Genomic DNA, 27,852 nt, shown 5'->3' with positions numbered 1-27,852 from the left:
TAGTACCTCCAAGGCCCTGACTGAGCATTGGCCTCCACTGGTGGCTGAGGATACTCTATCTGTCTTTGTACCAGTCACCCTTGATATCGGTTTATTTAAAATCTATTATCAGGAGCTGTGCGAGATTTGCTAATTATTTCCTGTTAGATACACTGTCACAGAGAGTTTTGTCTAAGCTTATGCTGATTTGTTGTGCCGGGAGTCTTTGATTCAGACAGATCTCCAGCAAGAACTAAGTAACTACTGTACATCGTAGGCTATGGGAGGTGTCTCCAGAAGTCTAAAGTTGTATTGCACTGCCGAACATTTGACTATTTGTAAAATTCAGACACATTCTTGCTGTAAGGAAAAGTTGTGTACTACAGAGTCCTCACAAAGCAGCTCATTGTACCACCAGTTAAAGTAAGTCAGTAATGCTTCTTGTGCAGCCAGATTTCTATGAGTAACCTGATTTCTTGTATGCATGTAAACACACTGATTGTGTTAATGTGAGATGATTTCTACAGCTTCACCATTTTCACTCTCGACACAGTTTTTCATGGATGTAGCTAGGTAGCTAGCCAACTATGTAGGAACATGATGTTCCCTATTCTTAATGCTGCCTCCATTGTTTATCCAAACATCAATGAGTGCAACACTAGACCTCTTTGAACTGCTGAACAAACTAGAGATATGGTTAGCGATTCAGAGTTTTGAGGGGATTTCTCTAGTACAAAGCAGCATGTAAATAACAGCAGCCACATTTTTATCTCTTAGCTTTTGTGTATATTTTTACACACAGAAGGATGACGTGCTGTGAGGCCATGAAAATCCAACCAGAAGCTCTGCTGGCTGGGAAATTTATATGGTTGAAAGAAACAATGAAATTCCTCCTATAATCCAAGGTAAACATACTATTTAGCTATATTCTTTGAAAATTAAAAATAGTCCTACTGTGGAATTAATGACAAAGTCAGAGAATACCAAGCGGGGAAAAGTGACACCACACTGAGGTCAGTTCTATGTCACAACTGTCCTATCACCATGGGGGGATAAGTCAACAATCACTTGTTTGGTGCTGAAGGACAACCAGGCCATCATCACTTAGGTTTTCCAGCTGCATTTGGTAACACAGCACATTATGTCAACTACCACCACCAGGTAATATGATTGGGCTATGTAGAAATGGAGTGCAATGATGGCCCCCCTGGCTTCACCTTTAACTGAGTGCCAGCTGACATTCAGCAAATGAAGGGGCCACATCACAGACACTCAGCGCTAACTTTAATATTCCCCAGGAAAGATCTGGTTCTCTATGGTTTGCTTTGATTTAAAACATTATGTTATAAGGGAGTGTGCATGGTGCTGAGTCAGTTGTATTTATGTTTGTCATTTCAGCTTAGTACTGCACTGGAAGAATAACAAAAGTAAAGTTCCCCTTCTTTCTCTCTGTTAGGACATTGAATGTAATGTAATTATGCGCTAATGGGAATACTTTGTGTTTAGGGATTTTGGGGATTCCACACTACATATCTTCCAATGCACTTTTTAACCTTGCATATATTTTTATTTGCACAAATATACCAAACTATAGTCAATCCAGGATTTAAAATTTGACAGTGAGAGTAATGGCATCTCTTGTTTCTAACATACAGCCAGACAGTAATATGAGAGCAGATAGGACCCTGTCAGTGTTATCAGAATGTTTACCCACACACAGTTGACTGTCAGAGGATCCTGAGGTTCACGCTGTTGTCCTCCAGGGGTCATTTGGGAATTCATTAGTCTATTATAAACATAGGAAACGTTAGAATGGTCATATATTTCAATTACGGGTTGCTGTTTGCATTATTTGTGCTACCTGGAATCTTACTTGGGGATTTGGTTTTTCGATGCCCAAGTTGCACCGCTGAGCATTTGGCTGCATGTCCCAAAGTCACAACAGTATGTACAGAAATAGTGAGGGAGCCGGGCTGCGGTTGCTGTCCGGTATGTGCCAGGCTGGAAGGGGAACTTTGCGGCGTCTACACACCAAGGTGCTCCAGTGGCCTAAGGTGCTATCCGAGCATGGATGCTGAATTACCTTTGCAACAGCTCATCCAGGGTTTAGGAAGATGTGGACAAAAAGTGGATGTGGATGTCACGGCAAGTCAGACCCACCAGGCTACAAATGGTAAGTACTTTAAAGGAAAGCATTGAAAAGTACTGAAAGAGGGAAATTAAAGCTGCACTTGAAGTTTTTTTTAAACATTGGATTAAGTGACTATGTGTAATGTAAAAGGGGTCACCCATAGTTACAAACCCACAGAGAATTATCACCCAGCTCTGCAGTTCCCCTCAGCTCTACAGAGCATGTTAGCATCTTTTAGATCATTGTTTTGGTTTTTCAACCTTTACTGACACACTTGTAGAAACAATATTACCGTTAAGTTCAGTCTCATCACTCTCATCAACCTTGTTCCAGCAGCAGCAGTGTTTTCAATGAAAAAACTCTGATGAACTCATTGCTACATGCTAGGCACTAAGAGTTAGCAACTAGCTGGTAAACATAGTGGAGCATCTGGCAGCTATATAGCCAGAATTGGTGGAGACAAAAACAAAGTTAAAAGGAGAGTAAATATTGGACTAATATATGTCAGGTGGCCAGACACTCAACTCCAAATTAATGCCAATGTTGTTCTGTGTCTGCTGAATATTATAGACAATTGTTTGTTAACATGTTCGCTGTGTTGCGCTGTGTTTTCTTGTGTTTTGAGCTTGTTCTTCTGTCCCCAAATGGCCAAAAATCAATGAATGCATTCTGTGTAGTGGTTGTGATGCTTATTAAAATGTGGATGCAGGAGATATCACCTTTTTTCTGTTAGCTACTTCACTGTCTCTGTTTGTTACATTATTCACAGTGAGAGGATGCAGATCTTTTACTTTTTTTCTTTTTTTTTACAACTTCATTCTTTCCAGTGTTATTGGATCAACTATGACAGTTGTAAATGTTTATTTTTCCCACAAAATCAACGAACTACCACTAAATATCAACTCAAATGGTCCCAAGAACAACATCTTCTCACAGTCTGGGTTGTACTGCAAGTACACAATAGTAGTTTTTCAAAGGATCCTTTGACAATGAACAAAACATTTAAGATGTAGCACTGAGATAAAAATCAGATTTCCAAACAAGCATAAGCAGTTAATTGTTTACAGGTTCTGCAAGACTTAAAACATGTTCTTGACTGTCTGAGAGGCAATGATTCTGTTTTCAATAAACCTCTAAGTCTGTAACTTTGATGAAAGGATGAATATCAAAATATAAACCCAGTAAGCTAACCATGCAGCATCCTGTAGTTTTCGTTGGTTTGAGTGAGAAGCAAATTGAACCTTCTCAGGAAATCAGCCCTTTTTTCCGTAAATGTACTTGAATTACAGCTTCACTCAGAGTGTTAATTCTTGGATCATGAGTTTTTTAGTGATATTAAGTACTGCATGTGTTCTTTCTGTAATAACTTCTTTTGTAGATTGTGAGTATTGGTTTACTGCCAAATACTTGCATACTATAATTTAATAGAAACTCCTCAGAATATCCATCGGGGACTGGGACATATTAAATAATATTTTTGCAAGCGTGCCAGCATCATCTAGCCAGCTAGTTCTGACCTGTCATCATACCTGCATATAATGTTAAATCCATTAGATTGAAATCTCACAGAGAGGTTGTGCACTGAATCACAATATTTTCACTGCGGGACTCTTTTTAAGTCAGAAAAACCCCATCTACATCAAAAGTATTTGGTCACAATAACTACCCAAAATAAATAACCCAGAAATCCTGCAGGGACATAGAAATGTCAAGAGCTGCTCTCCCACATTACAGTTATTAGGGACAAAGGGTCACTATTGATTCCTGAAAATGAATGTTGACATATGCAATGTGTTTGGCAGGCGGTGGCAGGCCCACATCTGTGAGTGCAAACAAGCAGTATCCCTCCGATGAACCCATAACATGTCTGTAATCCACATATCCTCAAAGCTCTCCTACTGAGAGTGTATTATTTTGATGTAGTCTATTAGTTATGGTACTTGAGGAAGGTGATTTAATAAACATTTAAAAACCTAAACATTTTTAAACGTTTACATGCAGTAAATATGGAGGATGCCAACCATAGACTCCTCAGAATGGCGTTGGGAAAGTTGCAGGTCTCCATGGCAACAGGTGCAGCCTAATTATTCAAATGTATGTATCTGGACTCAACTCTATAAAGAATTTGCTTGATAAAGGTCATGCACTGAAATATTTTCAGATGAAAAAAGACTCAGCAAAGGTGAATTTTGTCTGCAGGAATCCTCATTTGTTTTTTAAGAGTTTTAGCAACCACAGACTTAACGTTTCTGGTGGGAGAGGGCAGTAAAAACAAAACCAATTCCAGTCTCTGTAACTTTAGCTAAGCGTGATGGACTTGTCTGCGCTCTCTGCTGTGATTTACCGTCTTTGGTATTCAAACCAGTAAGAACACATAAAGGCAAAGCTGAAAATGAGCATCAGTTGAGACTGTGGTTTGCCCTCAGTTCACTGTGTTATGCTTGGCTTTCCAAACATGAGTAACTGCTGGCTATCAGATGTCAACATCTGTCTCCTCTGTACCCATTAAAATGCACATTTTGGGGTCGTTTCCTGCAGTTGGTTGGGAATACATTCTCACTCCTAAGTAACCTCAGCTAAACAACCTTACTCCTGTTCACTTGAAAAAGACTGGAGACTTTTCTGGCGTTTTTGGTGCGGTTATAGTTCAAATGCCATTATTCTCACCTGCCTGAACCAAACACAGGTAAACAGCATAGCAGCCTGAGTAAACAGGCCAGAGCTCAAATGAATTACTCAAGCTTTGCATGGTGTGAGCACACTTCATATCCACTCACAATTTTGACATTATTCTGCATGTTTATACTGCAGATAATCAAATGATATGAATCACCTCTGCCTGCCTACACTTCTTTTGCTGTCTAATCATTGCTGTCTGTCCTTTTTACAAATTTCCACATAGCAATGGTGACGGATAATAGCACTAATGTTTTTAAATCTGTAATTTAAATTATTCCATTCACATAACCTTGTAATATTAGAAATGGCACATCTTCTTCCATTTCCACTTGTAGTATTTTTGCAATTACAGTGGACTTGGGAAAGTTCTCCTAGTCATGGTCCTCAAAGGTTTCAGACTATATGAGCAGATGAGTGTCTGAGCTTCATTCTCTAAATCAATAAAAACATCTCTCTTCTCCTTCTTTGCATTATGGCAGTTCCAGGAAAAAAGATATTAATTCACTGTCTCTGAAGTCCAAAGCATCTGTCAATGATGTGGATGTCCCGTTATACAACAATGGTTGTATTGGTCATTAACATTTCAACATGTACTGTATTTATGCAGGGAAGGTCCGTTGAGCAATGCATGCTCTTTGTTCAGCATCACTGTATCCATTTGACATGACTCGATAAGTTGAAACCCAATACTTCTTTTCCACAGAATTATTTTTAGTCCACTGCCAGCAGCAGTTTGGACATTTAATTACTCAATTATTTGTTACAGGGAGAGTTGCTCTGAAAGCTTATAATCACATAATCACCTATAATCAGTTGGGCAGAATCAGCTACTCCTTGAAAACACCTGCAAAAAAAATATTTTTTCTGTCCAACCAAGACCACGAAATCATAAAAGCATTAAATTAATAATTTCCATTTATATACTGGGGTTGATTCACTGTTGGTAAAACACTAAATTAAGGAGGGAAAATAGCTTTGCACTTTTCACCCTTTGAATGATGGATATTAGTCTCTGATAGCTATCTGACCCAGTGGTCTCAACTGGATATCATTGACAGAACTTCCTTAAAATGGAAACACAAATAACTAATTTTCTCCATACAAATTCCTGTACACTTCCTGTATGTTTTCTTTTTTCTTTTTTATACTCTACACGGTGCATGACCATAAAGAGGTAACTGCAACTTCACGAAACAAGAAATTCTGGTAACAAAAACAGCAATAACTGCTTCAGGCAAAATATCAGCTGAGTAAATGTTATTATTTGGAAGTTCTTTAATCAGTCATTAAAGCAGCAGTATTTTTTTCTTTTTTTTTTTTGGCCACTTGGTGTAAGCTGGAAACACAACATTAACATACATGTTAGCAAACAGTGATTTTTTACACACTCAGCATACATAGAGCAACACTGGCAGTCATTTGGAGTCACATGGCTAATTACAGTCAAATAGTCTCCATCAGCTCCTTAGGGAAATACAGATGAGTGACAAATTAAAGGAAAAACCAACATAGAGTGTCTTAGTAAGGTGACAGACCACCATTTACCACCAGAACAGCTTTGATGCACCTTGGCAATGTTGCTAAAAGTCTACAGAACTCTACTGGAGGGATGAACACCATTCTTCCAAAAGATATTCCCTCATTTGGTCATTTGGTGGTGGTGGTAGAGAGTGCTGTCTAATGTCCAAAATCTCCCATTGGTGTTCAAATGGGTTGAGATCTGGTGACTGCGAAGGCCATAGCATATGATTCACATCATTTTCCTACTCATCAAACCATTCAGTGACCCTTCGTGCCCTATGGATGGGGGCATTGTCATCCTGGAAGAGACCACTCCCATCAAGATAGAAATGTTTCATCATAAGATAAAGGTGATGACTCTTTGCAGTGACCCTTCCCTCTAAGGGGACAAGTGGACCTAAACCATGCCAGCAAAATGCCCCCCAGAGCATAACAGAGCCACTGAATCCCCTCACTGTAGTGGTCAAGCATTCAGACCTGTACCAGTTTTTCCTTTAATTTGTCATCTGTCTGTATCTTGCTCTGATCCACAATGTTCACAAGCTAGTCAGTAACTTTGTCTGCTGTTTGATTCTGGGTAGGTAGCATACAGTGTTTAGGATTTGTCAGTGTTTTTTTTTCCTAAACCTAAAGCTAAAGAGAAGAGACTAAAATGCTCCATAGAGCTGAGGGAAACTGCAGCGTCAGGAGTAGTTTTGTCACTACTAGCAGCTCTTTTCACTTTGCCTAATAATTGATTAGTGCAACAAGTTGCAAATACTTTTCTGGCAAACCTTATTCAAGTATTGTTCATAATGGAGTTGACTATATTAATGGAATCAAGAAATGCAAAAATTTCATATAATGACTTTTGCTAGCTCACGCACTTTAGACAAATGTGTCTGTCTCACCACTAGCTGGTGATAGAGGGTCGATTGAGTCTTCTTTGCTATTTAAACAATGCAGACCACCAATCATTCTACTGACAAACTTCCTTCTCAAGCGAACCTTGTATAATCTTTTTTTACACTTTCCTAGAAAATCTCTGTTTCTCTCATTATCCTCCCTCTTCTTTCCTCATGTTGTCAATGGTCTAAGACTATTCTTGTTGCCCTGCAGGGGATCCTCTGCTGAGACTTGCTCCTTCTCCTTCACTCGCCCTCTGAGGTCTTTAATTACTCTGTGTAGATGTGTGTGCAAACAGTATGTGGGCGCCCCACATCCACAGGAAAAGGTGAAGCCATAAGAGATCACATTAGGTGGGAACTGCATGTTGGCACCTGCCATTCTGCGAAAACTCCTCTTGAGATATAAATAGGAAGCCCTCCCCCCTTCATGCTGATCTTAAAACAGTTCATGTTGAAAAGTCACATGTTGCATAATATGATTACAACATTAATGAGCAAAGATTTATTGTACAACAGTAGTAGTGCAAGCATATTTACTCAAGTATTGTACTTAAATACTATTTTGAGGTAGTTTTTACATGGTAGCATAAAAATTCATTTTATGCATAAAAATTCATTTTATGCTACTACATCTCAGAGGGAAATATATCATATGCATACTTTTAACTTCACTACGTTTATTTGACAGCTAAGATTTTACACAAAAAAATCATATGATTAACTTATAAAAAATTTTTTCACTGTTATGGATTCTGTTTTACGACAGAATCCATCCAGCTTTACCACAGCATTAAAATTCTCCATCCATGTTAATGCATCAGTATTACTCTTCTGATTTTTTGGCCACTTGGGGGCAGCAGAAACAAGTTGAAACCCTATGGTTGAAACAAGTGAACACAACATTATCACTTTTTAAGTTGATACGGTGTTGTTAGAAACAGTTGCTCATTTAAGCATCCAGCAGTTATGGAGCAACACTGTTTTTTGTGTGGAGTTGTGTTTCTGGGCACTTGATGATAAGTTCAATATTTATATTTAATTTACATATTTTTTTTATTATCAATTTGAAGTATTCTTGCAGTGTGGCATTGATACTTCTGTTTAAACTAGGTTAGTTGCCTTTATTAATTTGTCACAGGTTCCAAAATGAGAAACTTCCTTGAAGAATAAAAATGTATATATATATATATATATATGTACACTGGTTCTCTGCACTTGTGTCTATCAACAGTACACATGTATGATTTCTTATGCCAATGGTGAAAAGCATACATTTTGTAATAGAAAATCCCCTTGACCGTAGAATGTACTTATTGTCTTTTAAGTTTGAAAAACACTGTAGGAACCCAAAGTGGCAACAGTTTTCCCCTTAAACTGCAAAAGCAGCTTTATTTCGTTAGGATGACACACATGGCCACATGGAAGCATAGCAACATCAAGAGTTGAAAGAACTAGCTAACCGTAAAAGGTTTGAAAGGGATCTCTGGCTAGACAAAACCTTCTTTATTATTCAATTGCTTTTTGTCTGTTTGCCAGCTGTAAAATGTTTGAAGTGGGCGAGTCTTGAGAGGAACCATTTACACTCACAATGTTTTGAAGTATTGTAGGGTCACTTTCTTAGCCGTGGAAGCACATTGAAGTTTTTGAGACACGGCTCCAGTGTAAACGATAACAGGGCAAATACATTCATGCTAAGAAACTCTGGAAAGACATTACTCATTCTGTGCTATGAGAGAACTGTGAAAGCATTGCTCAAAGGCAATATCCAGACCTGACACTCCCAACAGCTCAAGGCAGGTAGTTTCTATGGTGATAAAGACAGGATAAACAACACAGCATTTAGATGACAGCTGTTGGCTACAGACATGTTTTTTTCTTCCTAGAAAATGCTGTCATGAGTTCCTATACGTTCCTATTGAAAACAAGGTCTTGAACATGGCTAGAGAAATAGTCTTTTTCAATTCAGTGTAATATTTTGGGGAATACCTGTCTATATTTGTACCTGTTGTTAGCTTGTCAATAACGTTAACCTTCCTGTGCTATCACCTTTTGTACAAGTGTCAATGCAGTATCCTCACAAATCTATCCAACCTCTGAAAGGGAAAGAAAAACTACAGTAGTTTTCCCTATGTTGTTACAAGTGAATATAATATAATAATACAATAATAGTGAATATAATCTGATCTTGAAACATAAGGTTGTTTGTGGGCACACAGGGTTTTGGGGTGTGTTGCCTATTGGGTTCATCAGATTGGAAAGATTGCCCTGTGGCTAGAGATATAAAAACATATAAAGGAACAAGGATGTTATCTGTGACTAAATTTTTGCCAAAGTAGCAGCATGGCTCTAGGGATGGGAAAGTCAGTCAGTACGCCAGTTTGGTCCAGGGTGAAATATAACGACTTATTGGATGCACTTTGAACAGATATTCATTGATTTTGTTGATCCCCTGGCTTTTCATCTAATGCCATCTGCACATTTTTTGGTTCGAGTGAAATGTCTCAACAACTGGATTGTGATGAAATTTAGGCCTAGTACACACATCCATGTTCCCAACAGGATGATCCTCCGTGGTCATGAGGTCAAATGATGACAATGGTAAATATTACCTGCTAGCATGCAGACATTAGCATTTAGCTCAAAGCTAATTGAACTCACAGCTGTGTCTGAGTACAGCCTCACAGAGCCATGCTAGTGGCTCTGTGAGGCTATACTCTAGTCTTCAGTCTATGCAACAATAATAACTTTAATAATGACTTTATTTATATAGCACTTTTCAAAACAAGTGTTACAAAGTAACAAAACAATCAAATACAACATCACAGTTAAAAGTACTGATAAAATAATAGGTAAAAGTAACAAAATTAACAGATAAAATAAGTAACGTAATAAAAAATAATTAAGCAAAAGCCATACGGTAGAAGTAAGTTTTGAGAGACAATTTCAAAGAAGGCAATACATTTTCTAGTCTAAGTTCTTCAGGTAAGCTGTTCCAAAGAGTTGGAGCCCTAACAGCAAAAGCCCTGCCACCCTTGGTCTTCAGTCTTGAATGGGGAATAGCTAACAGGGCCTTATCAGAGGATCTCAAGTTCTGGGCATATGAGTAATGATTTAGAAGCTCAGCTAGGCTCAGCCAAAAGTCAAGAGTAAAATTTTAAAACCAATTCTAAAACGGACAGGCAGCCAGTGAAGGGAAGCTAAAAAAGGGAGATATGATCATGTTTTCGTGATTTGGTTAAAAGTCTAGCGGCTGCATTTTGGACACCCTAAAGCCGTGCAATCATGTTTTGGCCAAGGCATGTAAACACTGCATTACAATAATCCAGATAAAAAGTGATAAAAGCATGAATACCTCTTTGAAGATCATTAAAATAGATAAAAGATCTAATTGAAGAGATATTGCTCAAGTGGAAAAAACACAACTGAGCTAGCCTTTAACATTGGACTCAAGAGTGAGGGTTTGGTCTAAAATAACTCCAAGGTTTTTAACAGTGGGTACCACATGCTGGGCTAGAGAGCAAGAGCAGGCAGAACTTGGCCATAAGTGTACTCAGGGCCTATAATGAGTATTTCCGTTTTATAGGAGTTAAGCTGAAGAAATTTTACTGCCATCCAGTCCTTAACCGCAGCTAGGCAATTATGTAGGGAAGATAACTAACTATTTCATTTCATTGCTTCTGCGTAGCAATGAAATGAAATATCATGCTGTTTGATAATGTGGCACAAAGGGAGTAAATACAGAGAAAATAAAACTGGTCCTAGAATTGAGCCCTGTGGCACCCCATACATAGACAATGCTTGAGAGGAGGTAAAGCCATCAACAGACACAATGAATTTTCTGTAAGAAAAGTATGAATAAAACCAATTGAGGGCAGTCCCGGGGATATCAACCCATGTTCTCAACCTTTCAATAATAATGTTATGATCCACTGTGTCAAAACGCAGCACTAAGATCAAGCAGGACCTGTACCGAGCATTCACCAGCAGCCTTCATGAAGATATCACTGACAACTCTTACAACGGCAGTCTCTGTGTTGTGCTGCTGTCGGAAACCTGATTGAAATTTCTCAAAAATATTGTTGATCAGGACTTCCAACAATTAATTTGAGACAATTTTTTCTACAATTTTTGATATAAAGGGAAGCTTAGAAATCAGTCTATAGTTGCTATAATCAGAGGGATCAGAACCAGGATTCTGAGAAGTGGCTGGACACATCCAGAAAATAAAGAACTGTTGATGATTGAGAGCAGGCATGGGATTACAGGATGAGTCTTTAATTGAATGTCCTCAGTCTTATATGAAAAAAGTTAAAAACCTTTCACAATCTGCATTAGAAGTAATAGGGACACCAGGAGAACCAGGATTGACTAATCGATCAAGGGTCTTAAATGAGAAACTGGGCTTGTGCTGGTTGGATTATGGTCAATGGATGGTCAGTGGATGGTCAGACAGTACTCAGGCATTACTGTTTAGTTGAAAAATACACAGACACCATATCACTTGGAGATTTCACAGCATATAACTTCCTTCAAGCATCCATTATTTGTATTTAATGGTTACAATCACAGCTTCAGAGGTTCCTGCTGGCATCCTTTCAAGTTCAAGCTTTCAAGTTTAATTCTGTTCAAAGTGACAAGATCTGGTTGCTCGATATAAAATAAGTTTAAAAATAATTTTTCAAACCTCATTGGCAGAATTATTTTTTTCCAATAAGCATTTATGGATGAATGTTGAGACAAGCGTTTGTTGCAATGTTGTGTCCACACTTGTTCACACTTCTACACCTGGCTAAGTACACTCACACGCATGTGCATTAACACATGAACATGCATAGAAACATTTCAGACAGTGTCAAAGCATGTGTAAGTAGCTCTGAAGATTCACTGGGGAACCTTTCCCTCTCAGGCATGATTTACAACCTCAAAGTTCTGCTCCTGTTTTTACAATTCTAATTACAGATGCACACACTCTCACACACACAGCCTCTGGCAGGTAGTTTAGGTACCGAAAAAATCCTTACTCAGCATGAAATGCCTCCATCAGAAGTGCTTCCTCACGAGTCTGGACTCAACTCCATAACTTGCAGGCAAGCTCAGCACTTTAATTCAATCTCTGCTTTTGTCTTGGTTTTCCTGTTGAAATAAGTCAGACTAGGATCTCAGATCATCATGACCCTGATGACTAACGCTATGTTGATAAATGTCTATGCAATATTAAACCTTCCATGTGTTTTTTTTTGTTTTGTTTTGTGTTTTTTTTTACAGTCACAGTCATCAGCAGCAATTAGGTCTCAGTTTCAGGACTGATGTTGTGTATTAAGCTGCTATTATACTTTGTCTGTGTCTGTTCTGAATTAACGTGTTAGCTTGTTGTTTGTGTTTTGTCTCTCCTGTCTCCAACAAAACGATGGGCATACTTTGGTATAACAAGCAGCAGGAAACACACTGAGCGTGACCCCACCGCTCAGAGGAGATCTGTGCCAACTGCGTCATAGGTCCGGCATTATAAAGCTACATGAGCTGGATGTAGCACTTTGCTTTTTCACAGAAAAGATCTAGTAGGTCTCTTCACACTGTCGCCAACGTAATTACAGCAATTGCAACGGCTGACTGTCCAGTGTAGAATTTGTGACATGAGGTAGGGACACAGGATGCCTTAAGGACACAGAATCACTTTGTCTTCTAATCCCAGAACGAGACTGACTTGTAAAAGGACCTGTTATTAGAAAAGTGCTTGCTTTTAATGGCAGCGTTTAATTAAAGAATAGATAAATGTATGTGTGTGAGAGTATTTTAGAAAGCAGTAAATATGATGGATGTTGTTTGTGTGTCTAACATCTGTTCATTAAACACACAAAAGTTATGTTTACACTGAGTGTTACTCACCAGAACACATTGGCTGTATCCTTGAGGTCTAGCAAATGTGGTGAATGCATTTCCTTCCTCTTAAAATCCTGCATTGTTTACATTCATGTTTACTGGCTCACAGTGTTTTCTTCCCTGCCTTTGCTAGCACATTGCTGCCTTTCTTGCACTGCATTGCATTACAGCCACCTATAGATCACTGGAATAGTGTGAAACCATTGGCAGACCATATGTCGTGTCATCAGCTTGCACGTAGGCGTGCATATACTGTACATCCTGGTGCGCATGCCCGAGACAAGCAAAACGGGGATCCACACATAAAAAAACTTCTCCATAACACAGCTAGAGGTCAGAAATTCCACAGGGAACTTTTAACTACATGCCTAAAAGACAAACCACATATTATTTCCATGCCCAAACAACTGACTTAAATTAAGCATTTTTGTAAAGAAAAGCTGCAGAATCCTTCTCAAAGCCAGAAAGTATGCCAAAAGGTTGAAGGTTTATTTTTAAGAAGGCAGAAGGAGATTTTATATACTGATGCTGCAGATCAACTGAATGCCTATGTTGTTTTCTGTGTTTGTTTGTTGCAGAAGTGCATGGGACTGCGAATCCACTCACCAAGAGACCTGCCATAGACACTTGGTTTTGGCAGGAGTCTGCCAGGAAGCAACACCTGAATGAGCGCAAAACCAAGATGAAGTTTAATCAGCTAGAGGACCCTCGAACCCAGAGAGTGCCTCAGGCAAGTGACAATTCATGATTAACTTCCTTTAAAAATACTAAAAAACAAAAACAAACTAACTACTAAATCCTAAAAATACTTGTTCCTATCTTGTGTCTAAGACCAAGAGCTGTTTTAAACCATTCCAAGGACAAAAATACTAGTTTACACTCATACATCTGGATTGATTATCTGAATCTGAAATTCAGAACAGTGTCTGTCCTCATTCTAAAAATAAACATATTTACACCAGCAGGACTGGCAGCTCCCCCTGTTAGTTACTGTCTTACTCCTCTATTTGGCTCTCATTCAGATAACAAACAAATTAGAAATTTCAATAAAATCAATATTTAGTGCAATATCATTTTTTGAATGGATATAGTGCTGTTGTTGCTTATAGCTCCTGTTTCAGCAGTTGTGTGTAGTTGTGAGTGCTGCGAAACGCTCGGTATCAACATCAAAGGCGAGCAAACAGTGACAAAAGGTCAACAACGTGCTACTGTGTGAACCACCTTGTCTAGTACAGTAGTGCCCTCCTCTGGGCACCCTTTGACTCAAACAAACAAACATCAACACATTCACACACTCACAACACTTTTTGTCACTTACATTGCCGTGATTTAAATTCCTTCCCAAGGGGATTTACCCTGACTTTAACCTCAGCTCCTACCATTACTTTAACTTAACCTTAACTCTGACCTGAACCAAGAGTTTTAACTTTTATGACCTACCTGATGGGGACCGCATCCCCTCTTTCCCCCAGCTTGGAGAACAGATGTCTGTACCAACAACACAATTAATACAAGTACATACACATGAAGATGAAGAAGGATTAGTCATGTAGTCACGACTGATCTGGTGCTTGTTGTTTTATGAAACTTTTATGGTATGTTTCTTTGTGAGTTGTTTGTTGTTGTTCTTTTGCTGCTCTGTATTTACTTTGTTGTTGAGTTTTGTGTTTTGTGCTTAAATGTATGTATATATATCATTGAGGCTTGCGCAGTTTTATGTGCATATTACCGTTGAGTTTTATGTATTTTAAAAGTGCATCCAGGGACGGGCATCGTAAACTAGACTATAAATTGTGTGGCGTAAGTTCAAGCTATATACTTTTCCCTTATACAAATAAACATTAAATAAAATGAGCTTTAATAGAACCGCCTGAAGTCTTCTGCTGATACTTTCAATTAGTGTCCCAGCATGTGAGAATATTATGTAATACAACAACTGTTATTATTGTTAGTCAGATTAGACTAAGATGGTGAAATCTTTCTTAGCCCTTTTTTTTTTTTAGCATTACCTCTGTGCATATATTGGAACATTTTCAAATTATGTGTGAAAATCGCAACGTAAGCTGCACTAAGACAGTTTTCTTAAGCTTTAACACCGTAATCTGTAATATCGCTTGTTATGAACATATTCATGATGAAAAGCGTTAGTGTTTCGTTCTCCCCTGTGGAATGCACGGCAACAGTGAACCCAATCTATACATTACAACGCTGCCCCCTCCCCTCTTCATTCTTTAACACTCACTCAACATTTCACAGTCTCACAACAACAGCTTCACAAATAATAAAAACCGTTCCTGGAAATCCCTTAATGGGAAGGCGTACAAACACAGATATTCTTTCTGTTTCATGCAAATGAGCTTGGGCCCAGGGGGGCTACGCATTTATGTCACTGCTTGGCAAACAATGATATGCATTTACTCATTTTCTCCCTCACTTACTCTAACTCACTCACTTGCAGCAAAACAAAACAAAATGAAACAAAAAATCATAAGCGGGAGGGCACAAAACAATTGTCAAGATCATTAGAAGCAACAAAAGAGAGAATGCAGTAAAAGGAGTCGTGCGACTGGGCAGGGGGAGGGACTTCAGACGGCTGGTGTCAAGCATGGATGCACTTCGTTGTGGGTGGTCGCGTGAGGTCAAATACGGTATACAAAATGCATGCTTCGCTGTCGGAGCTGGGGTCATGTCAGATATGTTATCTTTACGCCACTAGTGTATATAGTTGTTTTTTAATAATTAAAAAAAGTCTCTCTGGCATCATATTCATATTACTGTTGTCATATTAAGATCCTGTAATTCCCGTTGTCTTGATTTGCATTTACATTCAAAAGCTCTTTCTCTGACCTTTGGCCTCGTTTCGATGCTCCACTTGATAAATTGAAAAATGTGTGTATGGTAATGAAGCGAAAACAAAGTGTTGTTTTTCTTTTTCTTTGTTCATGAAAAGCAGATTTTTGGGGGAAAAAAATATTTTCATGGTGAAAAAATGAATAGTGAGTGAGAGTCACTGACACTGAAACATCATAATCTACTGTAAGGTTTCAGTGTAAGTGCTACTAATCATTCCTCCTCTCCATAATGCTCATGATACAATCCCTTCCTAATAATGCAATCAAAACGGATTTTGCATGAAGAGAAAGAGGTGACCAGAAGCAAATATGTCCATTCTTCAAAGAAATGAATGGTGACTTCAGTAGGTTCAAACCATAAGAGACGGTTTCACTATGTGAAAAATTACATTCTAAACTTTAAATGAAGAGGCTTCAGCATTCAGTCTGAATTAACCAAATCAAACTCACATGTGACCACCGCTCAGCAAACAAACACTGTGGAAACACACAGAAGACATTTTTAACTAAAAGGACTTTAAATTTGAAAGATCTTGATTTAACTCATTCAGAGTACTAGACCTTATATTAGCTTTCACAGAACCTAAAATTCCTTTTGTTCTGGAGTGAGGGCTGCAGATTTTATTCCCTATTTCTCACAGTAATTGCATAATGAAAGAATTTCTTCATGACCATTATAGAAAGGAGGAATAATTACAACAACTAATGACTCTGTAAGCGCACATATGGCATGTGAGTATTGTACTATAGAAAACGTCCAATCCTGTCCTTTACTGAGAGCAAAGAGGTGAACAGTGAAACTGCCGGGTGCATGCACTAAGGGGTTGGGTTTATGTGTGTCTTTATTATGAGAGCCAAAGAGTGTAAAAGAAAGTGTGAAAGAAAGAACCAGAGAGAAAGAGAGAGAGAGAGAGAGGGAGAGAAAGAAAGAGTACTTTTCATCCATATGTTCAGATGTCTGATAAGGTTCGTGGCAGACTGCGCCTCCTCCTGCCCTTCTCTCTCATCCTCAGCCAACTAATCATAAGACTGGACCTCTTTGATCCCACTGGCAGCCTGATACACTCTCTGTGTATGTGTGTTACAGTAAAGTGTGTGTGTCTTTGTGTGTGCATGTGTATATATATGAACATATGTCTGCATAGGTTTTTATGTGTGTGTGTGTGTGTGTGTGTGTGTGTTGGTGTGTGGCCATGGCCACCTGCTGAGTTAAGCAGTGAAGCCACTCATGTTCCTCTCCACCAGACTTATATCAATAATGTTGGCTGGGCTTTCTGCCTGCCTGACTGCACCTCGTAAAAATGTTAGCTTTAAACGTGTGTATTTGTGACGTTTTTACAAGAGTCACATAAGTATTTGATTTCTCCGTTCTTTTTCTTGAACAGAGCACATTGCTTGGCCTGAAACTTAAGTCAAATGTGACCTTACTGTATTTCTTGTCTCCTCGTAAGTCACTTCAAGCGTTTAAAGATTCACGATTAGTGTTGGTGTTAATGATTGTCTCCTTCCCCGTCGTTTCAGAATGCCTGTCAGCAGGAGTTGGACAAGGTCTTAGAGGAGATCTCCAAAATGACCTCTGAAGATAACAGAGGCCCGCTGGAGAACCTGTACGTGCTCAAATTTCCAAACTGCGACAGAAACGGACAGTACAACCTCAAACAGGTGAGCCATGGACAGAGCGCTGATCTCGGATCGCCACCGCTTCACACAAACACACACACACACCGTTTATTGAGTGAGACCATTGTAGCTGGTTGAATTCAAAGAGACGCTCATCCACGACACGATCTATACATCGAGGGGCGAATTCACAAAAGGATTGCGCGGCTTTGTTGTCCGTGTAATTTACAAAGCAGCCGCAAAGGGTGAAATGCACCCCTAACTGTGCTGCCAAGCAAATAGCGTCTCGGTGCTCCTCTGCTATGTGCACGTATTTAAATTAGGTAATATGAATACATTTGGCGCAAAATTGGCCCCTTTCTATGCAAATGAGCCTCAATGCAAAAACAGTCCAATTCTAAAAGACCTGCACAAACAGCCACACGCAGTTAGAGTGAAATTATTAGTGTTGGTGATAAACTGAAGTGCATTTATAAGGGGTGTGACGTCCCGACTTTCCAGTGATCACTGCAGCAGTGATTGTAGCCAGATGAAGGAATCGTCATGCCAGGCGTGCTGGTTGAAATTCCTTGCCTGAAGTTTTGAGGAATACCTCTGCACCTCGTCGGTCAGGACCTTTCTCTCTCTCTCTCTCTGCCAACGTCCTCTCTACTGTGTTCTTGGCGGAAAAGGCAACATTTTTGCTTTGCCACTTTGATAATTGCAATCAGACGCAAGACAAGGGCAAATTGCACTCAACTGCAAAGCTTTATGGGTGTGTTATGGCTGTAATATCATTAGCACAATATTTCATGAATTGGACCTTGAGATGGGACAGATAGCTGTTGCAAATGATACGCAATTCATGGTGCTATCAGCAGCCGCAATTCGCCCCTGAGTGTAGCTACTTAATTCTTCTCACTTGAACAAACTTTCATTGGGAATAAAGTCAAGTAATGCAGAGTATACACTGGACACTGGATTAAAGGTCATATACTTTATTAGACTGAGCATGACAAAGTTTGAACCCTACCAGTGACAATGGTTACAAAATTTTCAAGACACTCAAGATACAATGTCAAAAAACATTATATTAGATTTAGAAGTTATAAATAAATGATATATAGAATAAAAAATATAAAAATATTTTAAAATAGGATGCAGCACAATACCACTACTACTACTATTACTACCACTACTAATATTACTACCACTACTACTAATACTTATAATAATAATAATGATGATGATGATGATAATAATAATAATAATAATAATAATAATAATAATAATAATGATAACAACAACAACAATAATAATAATAATAATAATAATAATAATAATAATAATAATAATAATAATAATAATAATAATAATAATATATTATTATTATCATATATTATATAATTTGAGCACTTATTAAGATGCTTTACACGACAAGATAACCACGAACACACAATGACAACTTTGTAGTTATTCAGATTCAATAGGGAACAGTGACTGGGAGGGAGGGAGATCATGTGACTACATGGAGTAAATGTAACTATTCAAAAATCCAGTAAATAAGGAAACACTTAGGACTTGCAGAAGAAGAACAGGATATTGAAGAGATAAATCCGAAACATTTTGTGTTGAAGAATCATAATCTCTTTCTAATACCTACACCTTCTCACTAACAACGCAGCATCTGTACTTACACACATTTTAACAGTGATATCCAAATGATGTCATTAATTTTTACTGTATAGATACCTATTTATAGCTTGGGTCCCAAAAGTTCCTGGCTTACTGTATGTCAAATGGTTTCTTTTATTTTACTTGGAAATTTGTTTTGAGAATATGCACCATTAAAGTACAAGTAAATTACATAAAGGCCTTAAGATGGGGTCATTGCATATTCCTAAATTCACATTTTGTTAGTCAGCCTTTCAGACAATCATTCACGCAGCTTATCAGAGCAGCTCACCTGCAGCCCATTAGACACACAGAGTCACAGCAGGTTCAACAGAGAGAGAGAGGGAGAGAGAGAGAGAGAGAGAGAGAGAGATCTACAACCACACACAAAGTGGCTTCAAGCTGCTCATAAGATGCACACATATACAAATAGTATGTGACAATATGACCTTGGGGTCGTAATGCCACACAGCACACTGCACATTCACTGTGCACAGAGTGGTGAGGAACAGGAGTTTATGGGGCCCCAGCTCATATTTACCCCCAGGGCCAACAGGCTGGTACATCCAGAAAAACCGGTAATGTCAAAATGTTGCTTATTCAATCTAATAAAGTTCAAGAAATATAATCCGCTGTGCATATACACCTGGCCTAAGTATATAATTAGATTTGCACACAAGTATTCTTCTGTATGTAAAAATGATAGTGCTGTATTGTCTTGTGTAAAACAAAAAAGGTCAAATATGTATTGTTCTTGATATTTCGTTTGTTGAATTAGTTTTGATAGAATACTGGCCATAGAAATCAAATTTGGTTTGATCTTAGGGCCCATTGTTTGTCTTTCAAAATCAGGGATGCATTAACACATGGTGTTTTTTATTAGATAAAAATAAATAATTCATACAAATATCTGTCTGAAATATCACAATTGCTCTCTTCTTTCTAGCGGTGCACACTGTAAGCAGCTGATTTCTGTCCTCGCTGTCTATGAGCAGAGAATAGTCTGAGCTGCGTACGTCACAGAGAACCTTGTTTACTGTAAATTGTGGTCAACTGTGTTCTCTGTGGTTGGGGAGCACAAACACTTTAAGATTTGTGGAGACATAAAGTCCTGGTAAAAAAAAAAAAATCAGTTTAAACCAGTCTGGTTCTTTTTTTTTTTTTTTTTTTTTTTTTTACAAAATCTGGACAATTTTTGATGAAGATTGACCAAAAATGCCTCCACCTTGATTACAAGCACATGTTGTGCAGACAAGCATCATTCAAACCGATTTGCCAAAGTTTCCAGAGATACCCAAATACAGTATGTCAGATGGAATTTAAGGAACATTTCTATAAAATGACGCACATCTTAAAAACTATAAACACTGTTTCGGTAATAGGGTGAGAGAATGTCCTTTGACTGAATTTGGCACCTGATACTAGTTTGTGCCACTGGAAAAAACATCTCTCTTTATTATTCACATTTTATTCAAATTCCATTACTCACCTAGATGGTGGTTATTTCATATCATGTATTATGTGGACATATCTGTTATAATTTATACGTTAAATTATAACCAAATCACTCGGCAGAAAACGGCTGTTCTCTATGGGAGGAAACTTTCAGGAATGTCACAATACCGACCACAATCAGTGATATCACAGCAGGGGTCGAAGGCAAAACACCTGCTGTGACATCACTCATTAGGTTTTGGCCGGTGACAGTGACGTGTTTGAAAGTTTCAGCTCAGCGCAGTGCAGCAGCAAGAAGGATTCACTGGTGACTTACTGTTCGACGGTGAGCGAGTAACACAAGAGAGAGGAGGGAGGCTGGAGTGGTTGCAGATGTCATCAGGTTTTAAATTCTGCTGGCAGTTGTTTTAGGTTGGATTATCATGACCGCTGACTTTGATGTAGGAAAAAGCTTCTGTTGTGATCAGTATCAATGAAAGATTATTGTGCCTGCACATGCAACAGGTTTTGGTTCAGTCCACTTTTTCCCACTTTCCTTTTTCAAATCGTTCTCTCTGACTTAGTCTTTCTCTCTCTCTCTCACACACACACACATAATTTTCTTAAGTTCTTCATTGGATTTCCCCTCTCTTCTCTTTCACACTTTGACTCACACACATGCACACTAACACACACACACACACATACACACACACAAAACAAATCCCTAGTATCAGCTTGGCAAAATCACCCCAGAAAAAAAAAACAAAAAAACATCCTCTCTCTTTTTCCCACCTGCCACCACTTTCCACAACAACCCTCCTCCCTCCTCCCCCTTTTTTTTTTATAAACTCACACACACCCTCCTCCTCTTCCTTAGTACTCTGCTCTGAGACACACACACACACACACACACACATGCGTGGGGAGATGTCATCATGAATGAGGCAACAGCTTCTGAGCTCAAGGTTACAAGGCAATAAAACTGTTTGGCGTACTTCATGGGAAGACTTTTGTTAAGCCGAGGAACGAACTGTGCTTCCGACTGGGGCCTTGAATTAGAATTCTGCTCATCCATAGAAATCAGACAGAGGAGGACAAACAAGGTCACATATCCAGTGTTTTCTTACGAGGATAGTAGAGCAGAAAAGAAGATTTGAATAGGCGCCACCGTTTCCTAAAGCAGGGCTCTCAACCATTCAGCCAATTTTCATCACTGGTCACAAACAACAGCATTGTTTCGGACTGGAGTCCTCGGTTCCCAGGGAGGAACACTGTACCTCCTCAACACTCAGCTCCCTTTTGGAGTTGTCCCTCCTTGTCGTGGAGTAATTACTGTAACTGTCACTTTTTTGTTCTTTCTCATCGAAGGAAGAAAATGGAAAGTCTTTTCTTTCCCCCCAGCTCTTCATTCTTTTCGCCATCCCCTACATGGCCACCCCGCGTGCGCGGCGTAAACTGTGTCCACTTCAATTACGACCTCATTTCTGAGGAGAGGGGGGGCTCGCTGGGGGTAGGGTGGTGGGGGTGGTGGGGGGGGACTGGTCTACTGGCATGCCCCTATGTGTTTGTGTGAGTGTCTGTGACGTGCATGTGTGGCTGTGGATGGGTTGTGGGTTGTAAGTAGGGGGCATGACCTGAGGATGGGCTATTATTGGGTGAGTGTTGTCCCACCCGGACCATGGCCCACACTCTCATCCAATGGCCCCCCAACTACCAGAAGACACACAAGTCCACACATACACAAGCACACATCTCAAGCCCATCTCGTACGCCATGGTTCATTAATGCACCCTCAACTTCCCACTGCGTATCTTTACCCCTCCCTCTTTTTTTCCAGTGTTTTCCAACTTGTCTAGTTTGTGTTTTTCTTCCCTCTTTCCAGTGCAACATGTCCACCCACGGCCAGCGGGGCGAGTGCTGGTGCGTTGACCCCTTAACTGGGGTCCAGATTCCAGCAACACCAAGAGTCAGAGGGGATCCCAACTGTAACCAGTTTCAGGAAGAGCTCAGAGTGATGCCCACCGCAGCCTTCCGCTAACAGTGTTGAATTTCCTTCAAACTTCAAAAATCTGGGAGGATTTGGCCATGAATAGGGTTTCTTCAATATCAACATGTATAGAAGTCACTGTAAATAAGGGCTTTTTTAATTGACACTGTCTTTAAGGTTAAACTGGTTTAAAGGATAAGGCTGGTGTTATTCTCTATTTTTCTCAACACGACTGGCTTTGGTTGCACAGGTAATACTTGATAGGGGGATGAATTCATTGTTTATTTTTGGTCTTTTCATGGGATTTGATGAAGACAAAGCTGCAATCATTTTTTTTTTTTAATTTAATTTTATTTTTGGGCCACCTGGGGGCACCAGAGCAAGCTGTAAACACAGTAATGACATATGATCGCTATGGTGAGAGTGTCAGAAAACAATAGTCCACTGCGACAGACACAGAGTAACTTTAGTAACAGTTGTGTTTGTGGCCAGCGGACATGTAAGTCCAATATTCACTCTCTTTTAGCTCTGTTTTGGTCTCCACCAACCGTCTCTTTAGTAGCTAAATGCTCCACTATGTTAATTAGCTCGTTGTAAGCTTTGACGCTTATTTAGTGTAAGGCAGGTGGTGTACACTGGGTTTAACAGAGCTTTTTTGTTGGCACCTGCTGCTGCTGGAAATGAAACTGATGAAAGTGGAGTTGGGGGGCCCAGAAATCTAAAACAATGAGCTGAAAGACGTGAAAAAGCTCCATACTGTGGGGAACCGCCAAGTCAGGTGATAATTCTCTGTGAGTTTGTCGTTATGAACAACCTCTTTCACATTACATTTTGTAATTTGGTTCATTGTTAATATAAAAATACGGATCAATGCAGCTTTAAGGTTAAACTTAATGAGGCTTTCATCAGCATTCGGAACTGTTTTGATTTGATATTTCTGGGTACAACAGATAAAAAATAACCTTTTGGTCTACTTTGGCACATTTCTGTTCATTAATGCCCCTGTTAAATAAACCCATAATTAAAAACATGTTCACATACTTTTTAATACTACTACTTTTTAGTGTAATTCTATGATTTCCTAAAACGAAGAACTGCAACTCCGGGAAAGCCTTGAACATTTGAATGCTCACATTCACATCTGAACATCTGTCTCCCACCAGCCCCAGTCAACTGATACTCATGCCAGATTTGATGCTATGCTAATGAACTGCCACTGAAGTCAGTTCAGGCAGACAAGCCTCTATTTTCTTGAAATGTGAAAGACTTACAGGTGCTCCTTGAAATCCTTTGACATATCAGATCTGTACACACAAATCTACAACTAAGTTGATGATTGAGAAGCTTTTATTTTTGTATGATTATATCTTGTGAATTTTCTTGGTGAAGTTTGCTTCCTACATTGTAAGCTGTATATGAATTAAATGCTGCTTTGCTTTGACAGTCACTGAATAGAGAAAGTTGTTCTTTTTTTTTATTGCCACTTTTATGACATTTCCTGGTAAGACCGTCATGTTAATTTAACGCTAAATTAAAAGCATCACATAAGTGTTTCCATGAATCCACACCCATCGGTTTGTTTAGCAGAGAGTTGTTGTTGTTGTTCGTCAGCAGTTTTCCTATCAGCACTATCCAAATAAGAGTCACTGGAGGAAAAAAATGCACTTACGGTAATAACGCTGGAAACTCTGTGGCATCAGTATTCTTATCGCTGTGCGTGCAGACATGCGTGTGTGTGTGTGTGGGTGTGTGTACAGTATATCCATGTGTTGCTTGGGTTACTAATGAAGTGTTGACATGAGGAGGGAATAGGATGGGGGGTTGACATTGACAAATGTGATACTAAGTGGGTAAAGATGTCTATAAATAAACCAACCACAAATACACAAACTCACTCATACACACATATTTGTGCTACAGATTATGGTTTAAAGAGAGGTAGCCAACATGAAGACTTCCGTTGCAGGGATGCTATTGGTTATTCTGGACGCCCCTGCCAAAATGGGATACTGGGACCATCTTCGTAATGAAGTATAACTTTGTACAGTGTCGTCTCACTTTTACAGGCTGAGCTGGAGCGGTTCTGCCATACATGGGCTGTCAGCGATCCAGTGTTACTGTCACTTCGACAGCCAAGCGATTTCTCATCATCATCATAATGGATGACATTACATGATGCCACCATCATATTTCAAAAGTGTAGCTATAATCCATTGCAGCCACAGTACACACAATTGGATTATTCAGCAGATACAGCATCACCAAGAAGTTGCGTTATATATTTTAACGTCTGCTACAATTAAGGGCGTATTTGGAAATGCTGTGACTGACAACGATAACTTCATAATCTTCTGACATGTCAACAAGTCCTTTTTAAGTTTAGATGACGGTAACATTCTCAAGAATTTCAGTGATATAAAAAAAGATTTATTTGCTTTTTCATGACTTGTGTGTTAAGGTGATACTCTAGACCAGACCTCCAAGGCACCTACACTGAGTTCAGATAGATATAATTTTACGAGTATTTACATGTGTAAATCATCTGTACAAACCTGAACAGACCAAGAACTGTAAATATGTAACATGAGCAACAGAAAATGAGCAACTCTTGAGCATATAATGGATGTGAGACAAATACATATGTGTGTGGATGTATCTTTCAGGTTAAACTGACTGACACAGGTTCAAGATATTTCCAAGTCTGACATAATACAATACTCAATACTTTTTTAAAATGACTACACTGTACAAAGTAAGGAAGAAAGTCCACTGTCTTTGGTGATAAACTTTAAATCTCCTTCGAGGCTATTCAAGTGGGTTTGTTCCAAATGTAAAGTCTTTTTAGTACCAAATTCCCTTTGTGTTTCCAAGGACAGTGTTTCCTTGCTGAGCTGCAGCAGAGACACACTTCCCGGTAGTCACACGTAGGTTTGTTGCCGGGAAACAACACCAGCAATAAAACTACACACGACTGCCAGGGCAAAGATACCCACTCAATGTGGCTAACTCAAATTAGCATGAAAGTAGCTTCAGCGGTTTGGAATGCAGTTTTATAATACTGTTTTAAATAATAATTTAATACAGAACAAAATTTTTGTCCCTCATTGTTACAATGTATTCACTTCAGGGACAGAAGGAAGGACTACAGCAAACCATAACTCTATCAACATGCATATGGAATATGAGTATTATATTCAGGAGGAATCCAAGTCTATCCTAAAGGTCGATTATGTCTCTTTTAATGAGATTTTTTATTATACAGGCCACGGTTAGGACATATGTTAAGTTTTTATATGTTTTATATTTATTAAGTAGATTTTGCGTAAGGCTGAAATTGCAACACTTGCAAAAGTTGCCAACAAAAGTCACCACTGATTTGTGATCAAAATTTTTCAAGACTTGGGTGTAAAGAGAGACTTCTTTGAAGTTCTGGCCAAAAGTGTATCATATGAGACCACTCCTGACTGGCTTTGGCCTTGTAACCTTATACATGTGCCAGTGTGCCAGTTAGGCGAGCACAAGTCCAAGAGTGCAATTAATCATGCTGTGCAAAATATGAACACTCTTTCAGCTACAGCTTTACAGCTTTGTTCAGTTTTTGTGACATGCTTGCTTTTTTTTTTTTTAATTACTTTTTATTTTGTCTTAATGCCTGGTCTTTGGCAGGGAGTTTGCTTTTGAAAAAATTGACAGTTTGGCTTGGTGTCACACATGGGACTCGGGTGTCCTTGAGTTGTTCAGCACATTTAATGATATTTCGAGGCTGGCCTTTTTTTTTTTTTGAAAACAAATCACAACAAGTGTCTTTTGTTTTAGGTTTGATAGATCAGGAACAATGGGCTGAGGAGGGTGGTTTAGCAATGGGAGTAAGAGTGGGGGTGCGTATCTGTGTGCAAGCGTGAGTGCGTGTGTGTATGTGCAAAAGCACGTGTATATTGGCCTAGAGAGCCAAAGATCCGCCCTACTTCCAGGCTACTATTTCTTTTGTTAGTATTCAACAACTTCCCTTGATATGTTGATGGTGGGTCTAAGACTCACACAAGCTGTACTTGTTGAATGTTAACAAAATAATTGTTGTTTTATCTTTGTTTAAATGACAAGGTATTTCAAAGTTAGAAGGAAGTACAACAGGAGAGACATTTATCTTTGAATATGGACAAAAAAGCCCAGTATCAAATTTCAGCTTCATAGAAAGAGTGATGAAAAACCCCTCTATACAAACGTCACAGTGTAATTGAAGCTGGTGGAACACAAGCTAACCTGGAGGTTGGGGAAGACTTCAGCTTGCTGTAGTTCTAATGTAACAGTGTCAGTTATGTACTTATATATTTGCACTGTGCAAAAGGGGCGAAAATAGAAGAATATACTGGATAAGTTAATATCTTTATGTCTCCAGGGCATGGAGACAGATTCAAAGCTAAAAACTTTTATCTTAAAGGAAAATTATGGGTTTTTACAACTTTAATTTTTGTTGTCCTGGCCATTGGTTAACACAGCGTTGTACTCACCAAAGTAATTGCATGGATCTCAACCCCTTTTATGGCTTGTGGGATGTCAAATCTTAATCTCAAAGTTAGTTTACTTAACATGCCGCTGTGGTTCTCACAGTCACATCCGATCCACGCTGAAGAACCCCTCATTTGGGATTCCGGGTCTAAGTCCATCTTTGATGAAAGGGCTTGAATGAAGACTAGCAGACACTTGTCTGCCGTCTTCTACCACCGGCATCGGAGGATTCAACCACTAAGTCATGTGATTTACTCCCAACTGCTGTACATTCTTTCAAATATCCTTTCATCTCCATCCCGGTGATGAAAAGAACCACTATTACCTCTTTAAGAGATAGCATTATACAAGAGCACAAGCAGTGATTTGCAATTATGCAGTGTAAACATCTGCATGCCATTTGCTTACGTCTTTAAATGCCCCATCATCATTTCTAAAAGTCACATTTAATGATATGAGCCACGGGCGAATCGATGCGCCAGCTAGTGAAAGCATCTACAAAGCTATTGCTTGTGATTTTACAGCCCTAATCATTTGTTAAATCACATGAGAGGAAGAATATCCAACCTTTGTGCAAGACCTCGAGGTCTGAGCAGCACAGAAACGCTCGACACAGCAGTTTGACTGGCTTTAGACGGGAGAGGTGCGTGAGTTGACGTTAGATGCAGCCATCCAACATCGTTGGCCTAATTATGTAATAAAAGGGGCATAAATGCTTTG

General features: G+C 39.1%; 1 protein-coding gene across 1 annotated transcript; it reads left to right on the top strand.

Moving 5' to 3' along the window:
* Positions 1-1,122: 1,122 nt before the first annotated feature.
* Positions 1,123-26,405, top strand: LOC137192386 (insulin-like growth factor-binding protein 2-B). The gene is made up of 4 exons (XM_067603018.1): positions 1,123-2,152; positions 13,656-13,807; positions 17,451-17,591; positions 22,522-26,405. Exons 1-4 carry the CDS (start codon positions 1,792-1,794, stop codon positions 22,675-22,677), a joined length of 810 nt encoding a protein of 269 aa, XP_067459119.1. The 5' UTR covers positions 1,123-1,791; the 3' UTR covers positions 22,678-26,405.
* The last annotated feature ends 1,447 nt before the right edge of the window (positions 26,406-27,852 follow it).

The sequence above is a fragment of the Thunnus thynnus genome, chromosome 11, assembly GCF_963924715.1.
Source record: "Thunnus thynnus chromosome 11, fThuThy2.1, whole genome shotgun sequence".
In the NCBI taxonomy this organism is placed as follows: domain Eukaryota; kingdom Metazoa; phylum Chordata; class Actinopteri; order Scombriformes; family Scombridae; genus Thunnus; species Thunnus thynnus.
Note: the sequence above shows the minus strand (reverse complement) of the source record. Positions and strands in the feature narration are given on the sequence as shown.

Bases quoted from the DNA above. Each gene is read 5' to 3' on its own strand.
- LOC137192386 (XM_067603018.1), top strand. From the start codon at position 1,792: ATGGTCATATATTTCAATTACGGGTTGCTGTTTGCATTATTTGTGCTA. The intron at 13,808-17,450 runs GCAAGTGACAAT...CCGTCGTTTCAG, and splicing joins GAACCCAGAGAGTGCCTCAG to AATGCCTGTCAGCAGGAGTT. The intron at 17,592-22,521 runs GTGAGCCATGGA...CCCTCTTTCCAG, and splicing joins GACAGTACAACCTCAAACAG to TGCAACATGTCCACCCACGG.